The sequence below is a fragment of the Pomacea canaliculata genome, linkage group LG5 (genome assembly GCF_003073045.1).
Source record: "Pomacea canaliculata isolate SZHN2017 linkage group LG5, ASM307304v1, whole genome shotgun sequence".
Classification (NCBI taxonomy): Eukaryota; Metazoa; Mollusca; class Gastropoda; order Architaenioglossa; family Ampullariidae; genus Pomacea; species Pomacea canaliculata.
Genome location: NC_037594.1, coordinates 32,677,980 through 32,701,371, shown reverse-complemented (window position 1 = coordinate 32,701,371; position 23,392 = coordinate 32,677,980). Strand labels below are relative to the sequence as shown.

Here is a 23,392-nt window from a genome sequence, read left to right as displayed (position 1 = left end):
AAGCACCGGCTGTAGTATGAATGAACAGTTCTTCTCGTTATTTATTATCGAAAGAATGATTCTGTGAATGAAATATCCCATTGTATTATTGAAATACCGTAGTGAAGGGCTGCTGGGTGTGTTGTGGAGGGCTGGATGTGTTGGTTGGTGAGGCTGGGTGTCTTGGTGAAGGGTAGATGTGGTGAAAGGCTGGGGGAGCGATAAAGCAGGCTCGGAGCAGGCGATGATTTTGTTAGAAGGCGACGAGAGGAGCGTCACGTGATGAGCCATGGAGGTTGCTGGCTGCTCGCATGATTGACTTCACGTAGATCAGGTGGACACACCTTCTGTTCTACTGACAACTACCTGACCCCTCACCCACCTTCCCCCGACCTCCCATGGCGCTGTTGTGTATGCTGTAGTTATTGCAGGCCGTGTCTGGAGCCATGGATGGTGTAGGTCTGGCCATCACTTGAGTTGTTAAGCTCTCGGCATCTGCCTCGCCGAATTATTCCTAATGTTTTCTGCTCCAGAAGCCGAAAGTTTAAGGCGCGGGTTTCATCTGTACCCATTGATTTCCCCGATCAGCATATTTTGGGAGGGTAAGTTCCTCCCCCAGTCTGGCTTGAAAGAGTTCTATCAGGTTCACTGAATGTTTGCAGTCTACTGTGTCTTAGGGTTGGTCAGGGAAGATGTGGCAAAGTCGTAAGACGATTTTCTGTGGGGGACGATCCTCCAAAGTGATGTTGACTTGGAGTGTACTGATGTATGGTCAAGTAGTAGTCTTCACGAGGCATTAGTCTGAGTGTGGCTTTAGTCACTATGACCTACAGTCCTTACAGCAGCCTGTGTGTAGACAGTGTGTAGACTGCATAGACTATTCGTAGACTTTCAGTGAAGACTTTACTGTACACAAACTGTCTTCTCGGCTATGTCAGACTATACATGAAGGATTAGTACACATATTAGGAAAGTGCGAGTCGTTAGGCATTATGAAACATCGTATTTTAATAAACATTTTCAAAACAGAATTTTCTTATTTTCTAAGGTCATTATTTTCTTTATTTAATTTAGAGATCCACCTCATTTTTTAATGTTTCACTTTATAGGAAAGTTTGTACTCACAGAGATGCTGACGTCTGTCGTGGCTTTTAAGAACTTACCGAGTGGTAAGTCCCGCTCAAAATACTCATTTATATGAGCAATTAATGGAATTACAAGGAACAACATGAATCTCGAGAATTAACTAAAGGCCACTTTCCTGATGTGTTCAAATCCCACTGAGTGCGATAACCGCGTGGCGTCCAGCCGGTGGCCGGCCAGAGGTCGTCTCCTAGTCACATGGCCGAGACCAGCTTCTCTTGCAATACAGTAATACCAAAATTTTTAATGTCTACAACTCAAGCTGAATGCTCAAGAAAGAATTTTGAAAAATTAAGTGTTTATACTTAAGTATATATGTATATGAAGTGCGAACTGTTTGGCTCTCTTGGCTGGATTCCACTCCGCCATGTTTCACTCACTTCGGCAGCGACCTAGAAGTGACGATCACCTTTTTGCAGCTTCACATGATAACATTTCTTAACATTCTCAATATTTCTTAATATGTTCTCAGTATTCTCCTGATGTTACTCCTCATTCTCTGGAGTCCGTTAAGTCTGCAGTGATCGCCCTTTACTGCCGCAGCGCAGCGAGTTGTTCTTCCTTCGACATCTTGGTGACTGTTTCGTGATCGTGTACAGCTCAGTGAGTTTGCCTTGGGCTGAGATGTTTTGCCATATCAGTTCTTCCTCCTCCTCTTCCTCTTCTTGTGTGATTGAACATTGAGAAGACAGCAGTGCGAGGTATTTGCAGGCTGACTTCACATCGCCTGCTGATGACAGTGACAGAAACTTCCAGTGTTTGTGCTTTCAAAAACTCTAAAGCGGCGGACACACGAGAAGCAAAAAGCGCGAAACTTTTCCGAAGCAAGCCTGCTTTTCCTGCTTGCCGTGTGACCACCACTGCAAGCTATCCCCAAAGCGGCTTCGTAAGCCTGCTTGGCTTTAGCTTGCGGCCTGCTTCGCGCTTTAGAACCTGTTCTACTTTTCCACGCGTTTCCACATGGCTGTGAAAGCAATAGTGCCTCTGGCGAACCTCAGCGAGGACCAGACCGTTCATTTGTTCGAATTAATTAACTCCCATAGCGAGCTATGGGACTCGAGACGGCCTAAATATAGGCACAAACAATTTAAGACCGAAACAGCGTTCGTTCTGAAAATGAAAGCCAAGCTTGCGAAGCCGCTTTTTGCTTCTCGTGTGTCCGCACCTTAAAAGCGGTGAAAGTACAAATTCAACCATTGCTACCATATTACTATACTGCCATACTGTCATACCACCAGTCTGCAAAGACCATTCTTGAACATATGCTTACTGCCGCGCATGCAAAATACTGCTGTAACAACACACTGTGTTTTGTCATCGAACACAAAACATTTATGGCATCAAATCGGACATTTTCTTGTCAGTTTCAACATCTGAAAAACAAGGGAAATTCTTGGAGATTAATAGGCACTTTCTTTTTAACAATCATTGCGATTGGGTAAAACGGGGTAGGGGGATATTCTAGAAGACATGAATATATCTCTCGACCTCAAGGAAGAAGGTTCTTACATGAACATATGAAGACATGCTTGTAGCACATTAACACGGATTTGGAACAGAGTGCACTTCTGTCATACAATGCTGAATGCTGGGACTGATGCACTTCTGTCACATGATGTTGACAAGCTGTGACTGGTGCACTTCTGTCACATGATGTTGACAAGCTGGGACTGGTGCACTTCTGTCACATGATGTTGACAAGCTGGGACTGGTGCACTTCTGTCACATGATGTTGACAAGCTGGGACTGGTGCACTTCTGTCACATGATGTTGACAAGCTGTGACTGGTGCACTTCTGTCACATGATGTTGACAAGCTGTGACTGGTGCACTTCTGTCACATGATGTTGACAAGCTGTGACTGGTGCACTTCTGTCACATGATGTTGACAAGCTGGGACTGGCGGCATCTCCGTCACGTGTCATGTTCGCGGACACGGAGACATGCTACAGATGTTTGTGACAAACTAAAAGTGTCATTGCACCTTCTGCTAGAAGTAATTCGGTTTAAAATAGTACTTTGATTTTAAACCGTTTCCCCATTTGTTGACTTCGGTGCAAACTGTCATGTCATCTGGCAGTGAACAAATAGTCTGTTCTGTTGCTCTAGTTGTAAAACAGTTGTTTGTAGGTAGCTCCCTGTCTCTCCTCCCTTCAGAACAGCACGGTTGGCCAGGGGTGTGACGTCAGAGAAGTCGTTTGTAGGGCAAGGTGCTGATGTGAGGAAAAGATGACAAGTCTGCCACGGAGCTGACGTCAGCATCTGACGTGATTGTGAATCAGTTGAGCGGAAACCGTTGGTCTGCCACCGGAGCTTGGGGTTTGTGGTGAGCGCCATTTCGTTTGAAGAAGTTGTCTAATATACTGGGTTGTTCTGAAACTTGGTGGTGTTGTGAACTGTCCACTGAAGGCATGAACCCTGCTCAGCATCAATGCTTGGAATAAACATCACTATGTACACAAGTACTGCAGGCGTCGTCATGTCATTTGCTTACAAAGTAGGAGGCCTGGACTCACAAAGCCGTTTTTAAGGTGCTTCTCATCTCGAAAGCATTTATCCTTCATGAATATGCGCAGAGAGGAGAAGAAACGACAGTATGGTGGCGTGGTAACTAGGAATAGGAGTGATAAGGGAAGATTTCAATATTAAGCTGTAACAGATGTTTGCGAGGTCATCATCGACTTGTGCGTTCTGACATCCTGCAGATACATGCGATCTTCTTTGCTGACTGCCATTGGTTCCCATTCTTGCGATTTCCAATGGACCACTTACAGTTTATTGCTGTTGGACTCCAGTCTGATCATTGTTCCTGGTTGATGACCAGGTGAGCTGATGTCCGTCTGCAGTCATGAAGCATCCGAGCATCCCTCCATCAGACGAGGCGCCATACTAGTGGATGCGCGAGCGCGTGTCTGTGCGAGACACAATAACACTTAGCATCAGAGAATGGGTGCAGACGCCCTTGACACCACCATAGGCTGATGGTTTTCATTAAGACAGTTGTCCAGGTCCATCGGCGTTCTCCTTTTCATCTTCCGCTTCACGTCTTGTGGAGAAAGTCATGTTGCCAACCCTTTTAGCGCCTTTCTTCCATTCTTGTGGTAGTCTAGCCGTCTGCAGTCAATGACAGGCCGATGCAGACCTCTCACAAGCGGTAAACATCATTTATCGACAATCAGCTGGACAAACAGAACAACATAAGGATGTGTCAAGAAGAAGGGTGGGGGAGTGACAGAAGGACGTGAATGGGGAATAATGAGCGAGAAAAGCCAAGATGATGCACGTGCACCACACACACGCACGCAAAGACACGCGCGCTGGCTTGTCCGTCCGGAGTCAGGCCTCCTGTACTCTGGCACTGGCTGAATGGAAGTGCCACACTTGAAGACCTACGCGGGAGAAGCCGATAAGTCAAATGGAGGCCGTGTATTTTCAAAGGGCAAAGGGCAACTGTAAAGATCGGAGAAGTTCTCTCTCCCTCCCACCCGCGTTGACTCGCCCCTCTCCCTCTTTGCATGGCTGTGGGAGGAATGCTGCCGTAGCTTTAGAGATCAATGTCCAGCTAGCAATTGTCCCTAGGTCCGGGTCTGTAGCATTACCATCATAAAGCACATTCCTTCGCCATCTCCTGACCTGCAGAGCCACTATTTGCCCACGCATTACCATGACAAAATAACTTGTGGGTTTCTCCAAGGCTGCGCGACTAAAATGGCCGCTGCTTACAAAGGGTAATGAGGAAATCAGCACCCAGTAGGAGAGAAAAGATAGTTTAGTTTAATGCCATCAGACAACATATTGGCCGCGTGTACTTACTAGCTTCATTGGATGCGACTCCAACCCATTGATCAGCACTGTCTTTGAAGCTTAAAAGGGTGGAAGTGGACACACGTCAGACGCCCGGCACGTGCACGTGTGTGCCATCTCGCCCAACGGCCATTTGCCGCGCCATCCCACTTCATGTTTACCGCACTGTACCCGGCCTGTGCCTTAACTCTCACCAAGTGGTTTTTCTTGTCCAGCCACTCCAGTCTTTCCCTTTTATCCCATGGTTGCATCGCAGACGTGGCTTGAAGGAAACGTGCCCTTTGTCGAGGGTTTTCTCCACATCCCGCACGTCTATCCACATCCCATACATCTATCCATTTACCTATTGTTGAAGTTTTTTCACTTCCCACACCTCTGTGGACCTTTTAAAAAACGATCTGGACTAGATGTCGAGCAGCAGGATTGAATGTGGAAGGGGCAAGATAAGTCACATCGCGCATGCGCGTGGATACAAGTAGACACAAGCTCCGGTTCGTACTCTCCTTTCTACGCACGGGGAACACGGGGGCTTTAGATGGACCTGCAGGTAGGGGGGAGTGGGGGCAGGTGAGCTGCTGATTAAGAGCGAGAAGGCGCTTTCCTTGTATTGCTGCGCACGCAGCTTCTCTCTGTAATGACATTTCAGCCTTTGATGTCCTCGTCTTTATCAGCTTCTCTCTGACCACAGCGCCTTCTTAACGGAATAATAAAAGTTCTGGCAGTGTTTGATGTCGTCTCTCGTGTGCTCCAAGTGCAGGCAGTGTTTTAATCAGAAGCCATCGACCTCAAGAAATGGGCGACAGAACCATTTCACGGGTGTTCATGATCGAAAGACAGCGTGCAACTTGGAAAAGGACATCCTGCAGAAATCATCGTTACACCGCCTTCGATGTTTGCCTTGTCGTTTGGTGGTCTGTAATGCCTGCAGGTATTTCATTCCTTAGTCTTGGTTATTGTGTCTGTCGGATATAAAGTTACTTCTTTATGTACCTGCAGGATTAGTGAGTCTCGAGGTAACATTTCAATCAATGCTGATGCTATATCAGTAGACAATGGCGGGACCAAAATGGGCTTTTAGAGGATCACGGGAGACAAGGGTGAAAGGTTTGTAGGTGGCGTTCGTCTCACTAGCGTCTGTGGTCACGTGGCTGAAGGTGAGCGCAAATCACTGTAGCAGTGCTAAATCTTGCAACATTTTTCTCAATCTGCTTCGCAATCGCTGCGATACTCAGGCTTCAGCCCTTGATTAGCACTCTCAATTAGCACCTGATCATCAGTACCTTAGTACCTGGTCGTCATCATCTTAGACAACACTTGGTTGACTTGATCGTCATTACATTAATTAACACATGGTCGTCGATACCTTAACACTTAATCGACATCAACAGTTATTTAGCACTTGGTCCTAGGACCTCGGTAATACCTTATTTAACATTTGATCACCAGTTCCTCGCTTAGACTGGCTCAGGTAAGTGCAGTGTTCATTACACGAGATTACATTGAAACCTCGAGTTCGCGGCCCGTTGTTGCCAGTCTCATCAGTGGGGCACTCAAGGTCTTGCATTTTTCATGGGGGGACAATGTGATGCATTCTAGGGCACAGGTCTTCACACTGCAGGGCATGATCTTACAGGACAGCCGCTTGACAGGATGAGGAGACTTATCTGATGAGCCGAAATGACTGATTATACATGATGCCAAGCTAGCATGCAATGAGTGTCTAAACAGCACAGGTCACCTCGGCCACCAAGTTTGGCCGCATGCTTCATTCCTGATTACAAGGTCCTAGCTGTTGCCAGTCTGCCTTTTCCTAGAAAGACCCTGGACTTAATATTTAAACAGTTTGACTAGCTATAGGTACAAAGTTGGGTCAAATAAATTTAATACTTGTGGGTCTTCAAGAACCATCCTACTGATGGTCAGTAGAGCAACTGGACCTTGCTGCTGGCATCCGTGTCACGCGCTCCATACCTTCATCTTCATTGTCTGACGGGTGGCTTCCTCTCTGAAGCTCGTCTTTCATTTTCTTTTCGTTCTGAATGAGGTCCACTTTATTTACAATCTTTTCCACCATGTGCTGTCATGATTTACGACTGTCATCAATTCCTCGCGGAAACGTTTCCGCTCTTCTAGAGATTCATGAAGGATGGAATTTTATTCAAAGACAGGATAGAACCTTTCTAATTCTGTGCCAGAGAAAATGACAATAATTAACAGGCATGATGTAATCGCTTTAATGTTTGGTCTTGAAGGGGTAATTGCTAGATTAAAAGGAGGATTGGCACTGCAGTTTTTATTGAACTTCGTTATCCGGGTTCATTTTACGGTCCGTTGCCTGTTTGTTACAGATGATGACGATCCTGCCAACGAGCGGAAAGCTACCAGCAGTAAGTTTCACATCTAAAATTCTCTCACAATTTTTCTGCCTCCATTATCCTCTAGATTTTTACAATTCTCTAAAGTAATCTTCAGTGAACTGTTTTGTTTTTTTTAAGTGAACATTAATTCTGTCATTCTTCAACACATAGATGATCAAGACACAAAGCACGGAACTCATTTTTCTGATCCTATTCCATTTTTGTTGGTGCTGTGCCCCCTGAACTTATGGTGTCTTAAACACATACTTTTGAGTATGTGAGGGGTAAAGATACCCAGGCTTACTGGGGATTAAGCTATGGTTCAAGGGTGAGGTGTGTGCCCCCCGATCTTCACATAATGTTCGGGCTTACAGCTGGCTCCCTCCATCGTTAAGCTTTGACTGCAGTGGAAGGAATGGCTGTAATACCTCAGCCGGTCTTCATCAATCTTCTTATCTCCTTCCATGTACAGAGGTCCCGTAAATGTTGAAGGGTAAATGGGCTATATGGGAAAATTTACGTGGAAGATGGAAAAAGGCTCATGCAACCAAGCTGTGCCTGCGACAAGATTGCGTGTCTGGACTCACGTGACAGACTACAAGATCCACCTTCTTGTGTGGTGTCTTCAGCGGCCTTTACCTTTCTGATCTCATTTGCAGACGAGAGTGCAGTTTTAAAGTAAACAAACAATCAGGTGAGAGCACACCATCAGACCATCAGACCATCAGATGTCAATGGACGTCGGGTCATCAAAATGCCTGTCGTCCACCCCCCATCATCTCCGACCTTATTATGGGTCTTTTCTTTCATCTTCCTGTTTTCTGTATCTCATCACAAGCAGCCGTTGGACGTGAAACAGTGTTTTGCTCAAGGGCCATTATCGTGTGATCGTAGACACGAGCTGGAGAAAACGTGTGGTGAAACACGAGTGCAATGTTTTCTCCAGAGTCCACAAGGAAGAGGGAAGAGGAAGAGCGTGCAGCTGAGTCACGTGACGAGAGCACTGTTAGTAAAGACGAGTGACAACAATGCGCGCGGTCAAGCGGCGCCATCGCACGTGTTTATTGGTGAAGCAGCCTCCAACATCGATCTTGCTCCTCAGCAGCAGCAGCACCAGTGGGAGGTGTGCACGTGGGACCTGCAGTTGGGATGCGCCTCGTAAAACGCATTATAAAACTGAGAGCGCGACATGAAACTTCAGAGCAGACTACCCGCAGCCTCCCGCCAGTGTTTGCTTATTTCCCACTTCTCATTGACCTTTGCTCTTTTCATCAATTCGTCACATCTCTTCTGGCGCTGTCTGGCCTTGTGTGAGCGTCAGCTGTCTGGTGTGGCCCTCCATATCAATCAAACATAACAACAGTGAAAGGAGTGGCTGACGAGTCTTGTCCCGACATAAAAGAACTGACACAGGCCTGATTGAAACCCACTCCAGTCATGCACATATCTGGAAAATGTGTTTAACGGATCAGAAATATTTTGTGATAGAATAAAGCCTTTTTTTAAAATGAAACTTGTCAAAGCACACTGCCGCCTGTACTGGACTGTCGAGGCTGTGAAACTTGTACACGTGTCTCTCAGTCTCCAATTCCGTCCTCGAGGACGCCATGTGTCAGGGGTCACAGTTCATTTTGTCTTTTTGTGTTTTTGTCACATTGTCTGGCAGCCAAACCGTTTACATTTTCAACAACTAGCTAAACAAATGCTTTTCTTATAATTATTAACCCATACACTCGATCGAATTCTAGTCCATACTATTGCTGACCACGGAGACAACACAAAAGCGGCGACTGATTCGACTTCTGCTGACATTATCAGGACAAACAAAACGGAAGACTGACTCGGGGATGGGAGGGAGGTAGGTCCTGGGGAGTACATCTCTCAGACAGTCTACCTTGTGAACAAACAAGGTCAGGATTAATTCTGTTTCAAATTGTTACAGGTGGTGGAGGCAGTCAAGACGCGGCGAGCAAAAGAGCAGAGCTGAGGTAAGAACCACCACATTCAGAAGTAACCCCAATACCAAGTGTTTATTCCAGACTGGATGGTGCTCACATTTGGCGAGAGGAAGTTAAATAAAAGTGATCATCAGCAACAAAGAATTCGTTTAAGTGCGATGGAGGTATATCTCAAGCTATATCCCGCCATGAACCTGTGTCTACAGAGGGCCAGGGGCTGGGTACACAATCACCGCTTGCCGGGTGTTAAAGGAGCAGCTCTGTTGGCAGGTGAATACTCAGACAAGGATGTTGGTAGTGCACCTGGCTGCTAGACCGTAACCACCCAGCTTCAGCGCTGTCTGATCCATTCCAGGCAAAGATTTTTGTAAACAGGCGGTTCCACATACTCTTTATTACATATTCCATTCGATTCACTGGAATGTTCCAGTCGAAATTTACTGTCATTGGCAAAGAATATGAACGCGTGCGCTGATGATTGCAGCTGTAACATGATCACGTGGCTGGCTTAATTACAGCTTTAGCAAGTGACACATGATGATCACAGTTTAACAGGAAATTCATCTGATGATTACGCTCGACTTCTAATGGGGAAAAGCTCACAGACCGACTACGAGGGACGACAGGACCAGAGAAGTGTTCCAGACGAATGCTGCAGAGGACAGACATGTTTTCCACGAAGGCTGATGGACGATGTGGCTGAGGTCATAAGTTCAGTAAGGGGGCAATCGTTACTACAAATACAGATGTTTGCCTGTAAGGCTGGTATTTTGGAGTGGAACATCTCCCTTCATCGGACACTTGTTTGCGACCGTGTACTTTTCGCACAGTACAACAAGTCTGCTTGGATTGACAGATATTTGTCTCACCCACAGGCGAATCTCGTACTATTCTCTCGTGAAAGTTCGTGGCCGCCGGTGGTGGCGGTGGAATTAGGTGAGAGGAAATTTCTTGCACTCGACGACCGAGTGAAGAAGATGGGAGCAAAGGATTACTGCCTGATTAATTTTCACGAAGACTGCTGGAAGTTGTAAAAGACTGTTATACTCTGTAAAAGACTGTTATACTCTTGTTTAGAATGGAAGAGCCTGAAGCCTGTACAAAGAAGGCTGATATAGTCTGCAAGCTTACAGAAGCGACACATTTCCATCCCTAACATACAAATGTGTGAGGTCGGTAGCTATGGGGCGCCAAGAGGAGAGTTTTCATCTAAATTACTCTCTACAGCTATACAATGCTTTTCATACTTATAGAATTCATTCTGTAGTCTGACCCTTGAGCCACTCACTGCAGGGATGACAAGCGAGTGTTTTGACGACTACACCATCAGGCGCCACTACATTGAGTGATTAGGTCATTAGGTCAATGGAATGCTGGTCAGACTAAGTATCCACCCTTTACACTCTCCTCCTCCGTATCCGCCACCTAACCACCATCGACTTCTTTACTCGTGCACTATCGTCTGTTCTCCTAACAACAATTCACAATGCTAGTCCTTCCTCTAACCATACTCTCACATTTCATGGTCTGTTGGCTAGTCCGCGCGGTCGTTTCCCTCTAACGATTAATGTCATCTCAGGTTGTTACCCGATTCCTGTTTACTTCCTCAGTGTTTGTCTTTTATTACTTGCCAGTGCTGCTGTTCATCCTTCCATTCTTCATATACTGTTCATGTCGTGTTCTTGTCTGAAGCGATGATATCATGCTTCTTGTGAGCGTCATCATCGCTATGCAAGGCACGCGTTTATGATAATAATAATAACAATAATAACAACAATAACAACAACAATAATAACATAAACAATAGGAAGACAGCAATGATCATGACTAGGTGAAGCACACCACGTTCGCTGGTGGGGATGGAGGACAAGAGGGGTATATACTCTCTGTTATAGTCTTTGTAATTTCGAGTGATATAATTAGTAGAGGCCTTTTTAGACTTGCAAATAATATCCAGGTAATCCGTGTAGCCTACATTGTCTCGTTCAAGTAAACCCAGGTGGTCAAGTACTTGTTGTTCTTTTTGCCGTCAAGTGCAGGTAGTGTCTGCAACTGAGGTGACTGTCCTACAGACCATCATCTCGTGTGGTCAAGCAACAAGATGGCCACGTGGATCCCAGTTAGTTTTGTGTGGATGTTGCCATTAGAAGGAAGATGTTGCCATTAGACATGGAAGGTGGCGGGGTCACTCAGTACACTGGACTGCCCCCTCATTCCGACACTTTAAGATGTGCGGTGAAGCCGAGGATGTTGTGGGTGTGTGGCCTTGCTTCCCTAATTACCACGTGCAGCACGTTTCCCCGGAGACAATGATTTCTCACGATGTCGACCAGTGACGCACTGCACGGAAGTGACGTAGTAGCAGCTGTCGATGACACTTCGTGCTGCACAACGATCTTTGGCCGCCACCACTGGTCCTCAGAACATCGCCGACGATATGCCTGGCAGCGGTGAAAACTTCGTACATGGTACCCAGCACCCTAGCCCCTGACCTAAGGATTAGGGAGTGAATGACTGAAATAATGACTGATTATAGTTTGTCACGTGTCATGTCACACAGACCACATTTACTTTAGTCGACGAACGCTTATCTCATATTATGTTAAGAATTTGAGTTTATGTTTCTCTTCAAAAGGCTGGGGAAAATATATCGTAAGGACAGGATGTCGTTTTTCTTCCATCTACAGTGACCAGTGACTGAGGCACTCGTTAACAGAAGGTCCCCAGAGCGTTAGGCAGACAGTTGACAACACTGTAGTCCCTTCTGCAGTTGTTGTTGTTTTTTTTTTATCGTTTAAGAAAGCAATCGGTAGCAATACAAATGAGAAGTCAACGTTTTATCGGAAACATTTGAGGAAGGTAGACGCATTTCTCTCTCTCACACATTTACCGGCTTTGTCTTCTGTGTGCGTGCGGTCTGCACCCTGACCCACGAAGGGAAGACGACTACAATGGACTCCCTGCGAACGTGGTCGCCGAGCAACACTCGACCTTCTGTCCCTTTGTTTTTGTGACTGAACCACAAGTGTTTGCGATGTCGCTGTGTTCGGCAGTGGCGTGGTTGCTGCAGCTCCAGACCTCCCACTGTCTTGGCCTCCGACCATTTATTTGCGGACCTTTGCTGGGAGGCTTGCGTGAGCCTGTCAAGTGCGAGTGACTGGTGGGATGCTGGCAGGCCGGTGACTAAGTGCGATGTGGGGTCGGTCGCAGGGTCGCAGTCACGTGGCGTAGTTACACGGCGGGTATCCGAGCCTCACACTGGACTCGATGTGACGTTTTATCGATGACCTTTAGGCTGCTCCTGCTGGGACAAGTGCCACGAGCGTCCAGAGGTTCGATGTGGTTTCCTGTTCTTCCAGCTTTGACTCAGGCGGCATTTTGTTTTTTTTTTTTTGGGGGGGGGAGGGTTGGATGTACTTGGTTAACATAAAATGCTTGCCCAGAAATACCCCGCCTGCCTAGTCCGATTCTTCTCATGCAGCTTGATGTCTTGCAGATTTTTGTACACTTTCTTGGCTGGAGCCTGGCCAGTATCCGCACGTTTTGCTAACGTGCTTTGCCGCATGGGCAGCCTCGGCGAAAAGTCCTAACCCCAGAGAGGTGATTGAGGGACCGCGGGATGCCTTCACTGTCCTGTTTGCCCGCTTCCTGTCTGCCGGTGGTTGCAGTCTGTCACCGTCAGGCAGACAGCAGGCAGCTCCGCGCCTCTCGTGCTCCCCTCCCGAGCTGCCTTGTTCTGTAGTCGTCCTGCTGTTCGCTTGTCGCTTCTTCCTGCATTGTCTTGTGCACAGTATTACACGGATCCATCAAAGTCTTGCAGCTTTTTGCTGCTCCGGGACTGAACAGAGACTCGGCTGTTGGAAGCAAGAACAAATGCTTAGCTTGCTTTTCGGTTAATGACAGCTCACATTATTTAGCGTGTTGCTCACATGATGACAGTGATGACAGTTGAACTTGTTGTTCGCATAATGATGGCGATGACTGTTTAGCATATTGCTCACATAATGATGGTGACAACTATTAGTATACTGAGATGCGGGATGAGAGGGCCCTACAGATTGATTTGAGGAGGACAGCGCTTTGTTAGGAGTATCTGGGGATTGTATGAATACACAAGCACCGTAGAGAGAGAGATGGAGGGTTAGACCATTCTCGCTGCTCTCCACTATTGAAGAGTTGCAGTTATTCTTAGTTTTCCTCTGTCCTTAGTAGCTGTGATAATTCACTGTCCTCCTTCACCCTCCCGTGTATGATTCCTGTTCTCTTGTCTTCGGTGCTTTGGCCTCTCATCTCTCTTTGGCGCTGTCTACAGGAGCGCGTGCATGTATATCAGCTTCATATATAGATATGTGTCAACGACGTGTGCCTCTCTCTTTGTGGGCTACTCGTCATTAGACGACAACATTTTACTTGCTTACCTATGTCCTCACCATACTGGTCATATTTTCTTGTTTACTAAAGTCCTTGTTGCTAAACCAATGACATCCTTGTCACTAGGGTAGTAGTGTTTGCTAGTGCAACAACATCCTTGTCACTAGGTTGGTGGAGGTTGGTGGTGTTTGTTTGCTCACTGTATCCTTGTCGTTTGCCTACTAATGTCTTCTCTGAGTAATAACGGTTTCCTTCAAATATCTTCGTCTGCCACTGTGCCATCATGTGGGTTCCTGCTCTTACTGACACCAGTGACACCATTTATGTGTCCGTTGTTGCATTTGACCTCAGATTTCACTGTCGTTCATACCGTCCTCGTCTCTAATGATGTGGACGAGACAATTACAGCCATCATGTTGCAGATTAGAGCTTAGCCTTGACAAGTGCACTGAAAGAGATGAAGCATTTGATTCCATTGTTTCCTCTGTCGCCTCATCTCTTCCTTCTTTCTTCATCTCCTCGTCTTTTGTCTTCACACGTCACCTCCTGCTCTTTCTACGGATACATTCGTTTACTCGGCTGCTGCATGAATGAATATCCTCCACACACACACATGCACGCACCTGCGCATATGTCATCAGTTTCAAATGAGTGACGCACGTGTGCACGTGTGATTATGCATGTTTGTACGCACGCGCGTACCAGAGCGTCTGGTGCAAGCCTCTGAGAACGAGACTAGAAGTTTGTACCAGGCAGATACAAGGCTTGTGGTGAGTACAGCTCACCATGTCGACTGTAATGTAGTTAGTTGGCAAAGTGGCGACATGTCTCGGGCACTCGCTGCACGTGACACCTGTCAACAGTGTCAACTGGGCGTCGGGGATTTGCTCCGGGTACTCCGGTCCCCACTCCCTCCCCCCATAGTGCGAAATCACCTCGAGGTGGACGCACTTTCCTGCTAAATAAAGCAACTAATACAATTGTGTTTATTCCTCTCTTATTTAGGAAGGTCTTGTTAAATCGTACATATGTGAGATGAGAGTACGATGTACATGATGCGTGCTCCCATAGTCGTAGCATTGATATTATGATCATGGATTCATGATGATGATGATGATGATGAAGCATATTATGTATGGCGCTCTATTAGTATGGCGCTCTATTATAACATTAAGTAAAGAAGTGTATAAACCGTAGAAGTTATAACACAAAAGCAGTGCAAGCTGCCAATGATATAGAGCAACAGTCAGACTCTTGAAAGTCTTTTTTTCTGATGGCATGAATGTGTCACATCAGGGAGGGAGTCACAAGAAGTTTATGCTGAATGTAAAACATGTTTTCACCAAAAGTGTTTGTCTTGATTCTGGCAACGGAGGAAGGCAGCTGAAGTACAAAGGTACAAGCGAACTTCCAACTGTTGCAGGTACTTGGTTACGGTGTATGCGGCAATGGTGAATGGCGTCATGAGGGGCATCCAAGCATACTCACAGTCGGCCCTCGTCGCCAAGGTAACCCTTTCGTTCCGCAGACTTCATTGTGTTTGTTGGTTTTGTTCGCTGCACGACAGCGTGCAGACATAAGTACTAATGCATGCAGCTCCCAGAAGTGTGTGAGCATCCGCCCACCGGGCGTCTGACCAGGTGTCCTTTGACCGTAGACGCTGCCTGTGCAAAGTTAGTCGTCATAGCAACGGCCTGTTCAACGTGCCCGGCAGTGATGTCACGGGATCGCAGATGCCAGAGGTCAGCAGGCATGCGCTCTTACGTGGGGTCCCCTGGAGGCAGCTGCATGAGACTAGACACTATAGACACTAGACACTGTAGCCACACCAGATGCTGCAGATGTTGCTGTTACAGACATTATTTTGTTAGAATTGAAGCTGGTGTGGCAGTGTGCATACTTGTCTGTCTGTCTGTCTCTGTCTGTCCATGTAAATCGCATACTTTGTTCGATTCAAACATTTGGCAAGATTGTTCTTTTTGTGTGAGGGAAAGTTATCAACTATGTTTAGTCAGTGACAGTTCCTCAGTTCTTCGAAGCTGAGTTACTAGGTTTGCGAAAAACAACAGCCATCATGATGGGAAGTAACTGCCAGTAGGTGGCCTACCTCTCGGATGATGGTCATACTACAGCAATCTGTCTTACACACATAAACAGCTGAGCACAAATGTATAAAGGCCTTTCACCTCGCATTAAACTTTCAGCCTTCATTTCAACATCAACCTAATACATTCTTGGTAAGACTGAACTATAAGTATCACACCTTTTAATATTTTTAAGTGTTAAATAATTGCATTAAAAGTAATGAGATATTTCTTATATGCGAAACAGTAATAATATTTGTGTATTTGTGTTTTGTTTATTGATTGGTTGAGAAAGGTTTTTTAAAATGAAGTTCCTGATTCCTTAGTTTCACGACTTTTTTAAAGTTAATCTCGGGAAGGTGGAAAGCCGATGGAAAGAATCATTAACTGGCAAATACATGTATCGCGCCTGTGACAAATGTTTTGAGTGGTGTTGTTAAAATGTGTTTCCAACATAAAAATATTAACGAAGCCGTGTTTCGATCAGTGCCACGCTGCAAGGACAAGTGTAGATATTTTAAATATCTCAGCAGATAAACTTCTTCAGTTTTACAGTTCTGTGAACAGAGAGATATGCAAGGCTTGCAAAGAGATGGAAACAGTGCAATGCCTACAGTTCAGAGATGGGAAGAGTGCAAGGCTTGCAGTTCACAGAGCTGGCTGCGATCAGTTTGGTTCTGTGGAAGTGAAAAGGAAAGGGGAATTAGCGTGGCCTTAGATTATCTACCCTGATCCTTTCTCTGTCCTCCATAACTCTTTCTTCGCAGAAAATTAGAAAGACGCATCAGACCGATGTATGAAAGGCTTGATCAAGGGAGAAAGCACAAAGAGGCAGAACCATTCTTCAGGTCATTGCTGAAACCCTAACCTTCCCCTATCCTCGGACCACCCGACATAGCAGCCTAGTGTGACCAGGACAAACACTCCCGTACTTCTCCCAAAGCAGCTGAAAGGAACCAATAATCAAACCAATATCCGGTCTGTCCCCAGCCGCTCTCAAAGACATTGATCAGTTCAGCGGGCCATGGCTACCGAAATTGTTTTAGCAATGGAAATGTGCCGGGTTGATCAGCATGGCGGGTGTAGGGCTAGGGTCCTGTCGTCAAATGTGGGGGCGAGTTATTCCCCCAATTACACCCCCCTGTAAGTCCTCGCCAACGGCCGACGATGGCAGTGTGTCCAGCTTGACACTACACTTGGAGTGTTTGTACACCTAGTCTCTACATCCCCGTCGTGTACTACACGTGTAGGGGAAAGGGCATGTTTCCATGGCTGCATGTAAGACGATTTTTTGGCCATCAGTCGCAATGTCATTTTGATGATCTGAGAACCGTTGTTAAAACTAATCGAGCGTGGTTTGCTAATAGGGAATAAGTATCATTATAGAGGCCCAAACAGACGATCGGGTTCTTCCTCTATGAGGCTCCCCCACATATGTATGATGATACCGCTGTGAGGGCTCCCCCACATATGTATGGCGATACCGCTGAGGTCCGGTAGCGGGTGGGGACGGGAGTAACCTCGCTACTGTTGCTTTCCCACCCCAGGTATCAGGGCAGGTCTGTGTGTTTGTCATGTTCCAGAAATTCAGTGGCAGCCGCTTATTACTCGGTGACATTAGTGGCAAGTCGTTCACGACATTCAGACAGCTGGTTCACGAAAGACAGGAATTTGATAGCCGAGTTCAGCGCTGGTTCGATACCCGTGTACCGCAGATCACTTTATCACTTTGCCCCTAGTGGATCCAGCTGGTAGGAATGGGTACCTGTGTCTTAAGAGGGTGAGGGAAGGCAGCGAGTGAAGTTATGTGTGCATAATACACACCACACGCATGTAATGTGTAGATATTAACGTACGTGAACAACGATGTAATGCTCAAATACAATGGCGCCAGGGACTTTGGAGGCAAAGCTATACTGCATACAGTATGACATTGTGCATTTTGTCTGTGGTCGTCTGTGCTGGTCGTCACTTTATCCTGGGTGGGCTGGGTGGATTTGTCACATGTGCTCCTCATGCTTGACTGAGGAAAATATCTTCTGTGAAGTACAGTGTAAGTAAGGTGACCAGATGTTTCGGGAGCGAAAGCGGGACACCGTGCCGAAGATGGTCCGGTCGACCCTCACTTCGTACATTAAAAACGGAAACGCCGAAAAAAGTAGGGGGGGGGGTCCAGTGTATATTCAGATTTGGTAAGACAAGGGACATTTGATGACTTCCCCACGGTAAAGCCAAAAGAAAAAAAAAAACTTTGGTCTATCGTTAGTTCCGCTCAGCGCGATTCTTCATATTATATTCAGGTACCGTGACTTGACACAGAGGTCAAAAGCGGGACTGTCCCGCTAAGTGAAAGAGCGGGACGTCTGGTCACCATGGATTCAGAACCACAAAATGTAGTTGTTAGAAGTCTAGTACAGGATGAGTGCCACAAGCAAGAAGGGAAATATTTAGTGAACTTGTACTTTTGTTTACTAACCAAAGTATGTCTTTTTGCTTGTGTGCAGGCTCAACAGGAGGCCCTTGAAGCCCTGGTGGAGGGATGCCATAGCATTATGACCTCCGCTCTCAAGGGCTGCCTCTCCAACAGGTATGTTTGCTATTCAGTCACACCAACACTTACTGCCAGTATCCTGATTTCTCTATATTTCTGTCCTGCCTTCTGTATAACTTGTCCATCCATCTCCTGTATTACTAACACCACCTTATGTATTACCAGTGCTGCATCCCTTGCCTGTATTACCAATGCATCCCCTGCCATATTTGGATGTGAAAACAAAAACAACAATTAAAATGCAAACAGAACATTGTGAGCTTCCTGATCCAGAACACTATTTCTGTGAATGTTAGAAGACAGTATAGTCATGACCTATTGCAAAGTCTTGTTGACGTTTAGAAACTCACTAGGTTAGCAGAAACTTTAGAAATGTCTAATTTGTTTTGTGAAGGTCAAAGGTTGTCTTCTCCATCGAGATGTTACACAGAGACGGAAGGTAAGTGCATTGACAGCGGTGTGTTAGATTTTTGTGCATTTCTTCAGGGGCCTTTTTGTGTCTGTGACATGGGTGCAGTTTTTACATTATTTCTCTCTCCTTCTCTCTCTCTTTTTTTTTTTTTTTTTTTGTTTTTTTTTTTTTGAGTTTTCTTTCATATTTTTAAATGAATAAAAATATCTTAAAATATTTGGATTTTTATAACCCTCCTGGGCATTTTAATATGAACTCCAGATTCCTTGACGAAGGCAATGTAAGGGAGATAATTGACCAAGAGCGTTGTTGTGCACTTATCTGCCTTTGTTTTTGTTTTGTTTTCCATTGATAATACATGTAAAAATGACATTGCTGCCATTATTTGAAAGAATAAAGAATAATACTTTGCTAAAGATTTGAGCCTATAGATGAATGAGAAAAGGCTCCTATCTTGCTTAATGGGACTCATAGTTGATTACATTTGATGGTGGAATGCATTTAACATTTCTAAACAAGTAATGTTGCAGAATAGTTTAACTGCAGTAACATTACTCACAAAAGTAATGTAGATATTTATTTTGAGTTAGAATGAAAATAAAATGTCACTTTCCCAGCGTGTCTGAAGTTGTTGACGGACAGCACAACACCTGTGCAAAGGTTGCAACCATGACCCTGTATGATATTCCTGCTAGCCAGCTGGATGCTTGCTCTCCTGGCTCTCTGGTCTTCTCTGAATGCTTTCTGGATTCTTTCATACCGCTTGCTGATTTAGGTCAGTCAATGTTCTTCATTTCATTTTCATGCCTGTCCTCTTGTGATTAAGTCTACCTCTCAGTGTTCATTCTAATAAAACTGATTGCATTAACCTGTAATGACACATGGCATGCATGTATAGGGAGCCATCTTGTTAACTATGAAACCTTACAAACACAAAATGATCATTAATTTTATTTGATCAGACATAGACTATATAATGACCCCACAACTCTTAGACAAGCAGAACAGGAAAATGCAGTAGAAACTGCCTGATACAGTGAGCAGAACATTGCATTTGGACAATGTGTATTATCTATCATCCTGAGACTTAATGAGCAGCAGTAAGCGGAGAAGTGTGTCTCTGGGGAAATGGGTAGATATCACCTATTTGCTTTGTCATTAGCACCACTATAATGCTGATATTTTCTATATGTCATGAGCAACCCTATAAAGGCTCATACTTTCTATATGCCATGAGTATGTAATGCTGATACCTCCTATTTTTGCTATGTCATTAGTACTGCCATTAATGCTGATCTCTATGTTATGTCATGAGCACTACTGTTACTGCTGATACAGAGTGCCATTTTGTTTTAACAACACCCAGGATAATTTTCTACACATTGCTCACAAGCTGGAAGAACCAGCTTTGACAGAAAAATATCATTGAGTTTTTATCTTTTAAAATCCCAAAAGAATAGAGTGCAGTTTTTTTTTAAAAAAGGGGTATCTGTGTCTCACTCTTGCTTTTGTATTTTTTTTTTTTATTTCTGGGCACTTTTCTGAAGTGAATTTCAAAAAAACTAAAATGCTAGTTTACTAGGCATATGATATGTATGAGATGCAAAGTAGAGTGAAAATAATCTTTAACAGCATAGGTCTAACGGTACAGCTTGTGAGACAGTTGCTGCTTGGATTCAATAGTTGGGAGGATTTGCTGGGAGTCTTTGAACTGGTAAATTTACATTCAGGATTTATCCCTCAACAGGAATGTCATCCACTGTAAACTATGATGTTCTGTATATAACCAGCCACATACCCAGATACAGACTCTGGGGGGTAAGTATGCATTTACAGCTTTCAGTGTCTTCTCATGAGCAACTCTGTAAAGATAGTATTGTGAGATAATGTAAAATTCACAAATTGTGTATGATAGATATTTCTAAGCACTGTGTGAAACTGTTGTCGAAAACCAAGAGTTATGGCTTCCTGTTCTTTCTTAGCTCAACAAAACTTTGCTTCAGGTTTATTTTATTTTCTCTTTCTACTTATCTCATGATTTAATAAGCCCACATTTGTGTGCATAGGTGACAGCAAACACAGGAAGTGATCATAAAGCATTAAAGTCAAAGATAGAGTCCAATACTGCTAGAAGGATGGGGTCCATGTTGATGTCAGGTGACCAAGTGGATCTGACATCCAGTGCATTTGTTACTTTGCCTCCTGAAACAGGTGAGAACTTTTGCTTTATTATTTTATTGCCATTCCTTTGAATTTTACTTGGGTTTAACATTTCATACACATAATTACTCAGAGCTATAGTTTATGCCGTTAGAGGTAGTGTCCAACCTGAGTTTCACCTACGATAACTTGAGTAGACCCTTTAGAACTTTACTCAGTCTTAACCTGTTTTATCAAATCATGTAACACTCAGGGCTAATGTCAACAAAGTTAACAAAGTAGCTTCCTGAGATAGAAAACTGAAATGTTTGTTCTTGTTAATTACAGTATCAAAGTATTTTTTGAACAAGTATGAGCTTACATTTTGCATCATCGAAAACATTTTTTAACACTTTTTTCTTTAGATAAATATTTGAAAGGGTTTGGATCTTTAAGACTTTTGTGATGCGTACATCGTGAAATCATTTCCATAAAATTTTTTCAGTCATAATACTGTCACTGTAGATGTACAAACCAGGGTTTAGCTGTCTTTAAACTTTGATATGTTTACTATATTTGATGTTTTTATTGTATGTTTACTGTTGCAGTAAGCCTGTATGTGTACAAACATGGACTCACTCTGTACAGTGATAGCTATGGGTCCTTTTCTCTCCTGGCTGCAGACTGTAGCAAGCTGCAGCTGTTTGATGGGGTGAATATGCTGTCATCACAGTCTAGCTGTTTTTGTTATCATGTCTACAGATCTAGTAACTGGCTTTTTAATTCTTTGCTGTGTTAGCGATTATTATAATAATTATCTTCTCAAAATAACCCTTCTTCTGCTGCTTTTGTTGTTGTACAAGCCATATTCACAAAGTCTAGATTTAATTCTGATCAAGCCTGGTTGTGCATCTGTTTGTTTGTTTAAATGTTTGTATGTCTGTCTGGATACCTGTGTCCATGCACATATACATGTAATTTCTCAGGTACTTAATATAATTTAAAGAATAATAATCTCGCAACTATATTACATCAGCTTACTATTTTACACTTTTGTGCATACAAATAATCACAGTTATTCACTTAAAAGTTCTTGTTTGACATATCTAACACTTATTTTGATATTTTTTATAGATGTGTAGTTCATAGGACACTAAGACATGGCATCATCTTGTTCATTCTTGTGCATGATAGGACTCAACAGTAACTGCAGTGCTTTTGATTATTACTTATCACACCTGGTCTGCTGTGAAGCTTCCACCACATTTGGTTGCTCCTGATAAGATGCTGGTCATTGTCTTTCCTCCACGAAGCAAGGCTCATACACATCTGTTTGGGGAGGTAGGTAGGGAAGGGGAAGAGTGAGTGTGTGTGAGAGAGAGAAAGAAAGAAAAAGTGACTGATACTAATTTACAGGTCTATCAATTGATCAGGTGTTTTAGGAGAGTTATCACAGTTATCTTAAATATACCCTTATGAAATGCTGTTTTATATAGTTTTGTAAATAATGACTTTCTTTGTTCTAATATTGCTTATGATTAACACCCAGGTGTTAAGGGGCTGGAAGGAGGACTCACAAATGCCCCAAGTAAACCGGCTTCAAAGGGAAGAGCTGCCTGATCGGTTGAAGGAATTGTAAGAATAAAATGCCTCTCATGTTTACATTTGACCATCAGTCTTGTTTTTCTCTCATTCTCTTTGCAAATGTGTATGTGTGGGTGCAGAGGACAGGAGGTGGATTAATGCATTGTACCAGACTGCCAATGACTTTGCATCATTTCATTTCTGCATCATCCCACTCATGACATTGCTGTCTTCAACTCATTTTTGATCAGGGAGGAATGGTCAGAAAAATGTAGCACTGTTTGGTGTGATGTAACAGCACTGTTTGGTGTGATGTAACAGCACTGTTTGGTGTGATGTAACAGCACTGTGTGCTGTGATGTGAAAGCCATTTAATTGTACATAGTGTGCCTGAGAGGCAGACCTGAAAAGATGGTTGTCAATCAATGCTTGTAAAAGTGATGTTGTGTAGCCTTATATTTATTTTCCATTGTACAGTTTGTTCCCTTGTTCTCTCCTCCCTGCTATCCTCTTCTCATTGTTATCTTTGTTTAGGGAATAAATGGGAAAAGTGAAATCATTATGAGCTTTCTTGACTATAATGTAAATAATTAATGACATGGACTGGTGAACCACATGATAGTATGCATTTCACAATTTCCCTATTCTTCTATTTTTTTTTTAAAGGAATCCGCAATGAGTTATTTTTATGATTTTTGTTGCAGATATGGCTACCTACAGCAGGTTCACAAAAACAGTGGATGGCAAGTTAACCCTTCTGCTGTCATCTCACTCAAGGATGCTGTGCACAACCTTCCACACCTTCCAAAGTATGATTAGTCACAGGGTGAAAGGAAGCAGGCCTTGTAGTCTTAATGCAATTTTAAGATATGGAATGTTAAGATATCTTTTAAGACTTGCAGTGTTACCAGGAATACTTTAGTGGTTTTCTTCTTAGTTACTGTCAGAGTTCAGGACAAGGATTAATCCAGTCAGATTTATTGATGATAATAAATGAGAGAGAGGGGAAGG

At 44.2% G+C, this 23,392-nt stretch overlaps 1 protein-coding gene across 1 annotated transcript in view; it reads left to right on the top strand.

The window, feature by feature from the left end:
• Window positions 1-23,392, top strand: part of LOC112563883 (uncharacterized protein C20orf194-like) — a 63,369-nt gene that overhangs the window by 32,300 nt on the left and 7,677 nt on the right. The window contains exons 14-25 of the mRNA XM_025238317.1: window positions 7,274-7,312; window positions 9,225-9,270; window positions 15,035-15,119; window positions 18,200-18,282; window positions 18,641-18,685; window positions 19,276-19,433; window positions 20,406-20,476; window positions 20,725-20,869; window positions 21,406-21,509; window positions 21,992-22,138; window positions 22,347-22,432; window positions 23,086-23,190. Coding sequence (XP_025094102.1) covers window positions 7,274-7,312; window positions 9,225-9,270; window positions 15,035-15,119; window positions 18,200-18,282; window positions 18,641-18,685; window positions 19,276-19,433; window positions 20,406-20,476; window positions 20,725-20,869; window positions 21,406-21,509; window positions 21,992-22,138; window positions 22,347-22,432; window positions 23,086-23,190 — 1,114 coding nt within the window. The remainder of the gene's footprint in view (window positions 1-7,273; window positions 7,313-9,224; window positions 9,271-15,034; window positions 15,120-18,199; window positions 18,283-18,640; window positions 18,686-19,275; window positions 19,434-20,405; window positions 20,477-20,724; window positions 20,870-21,405; window positions 21,510-21,991; window positions 22,139-22,346; window positions 22,433-23,085; window positions 23,191-23,392) is intronic.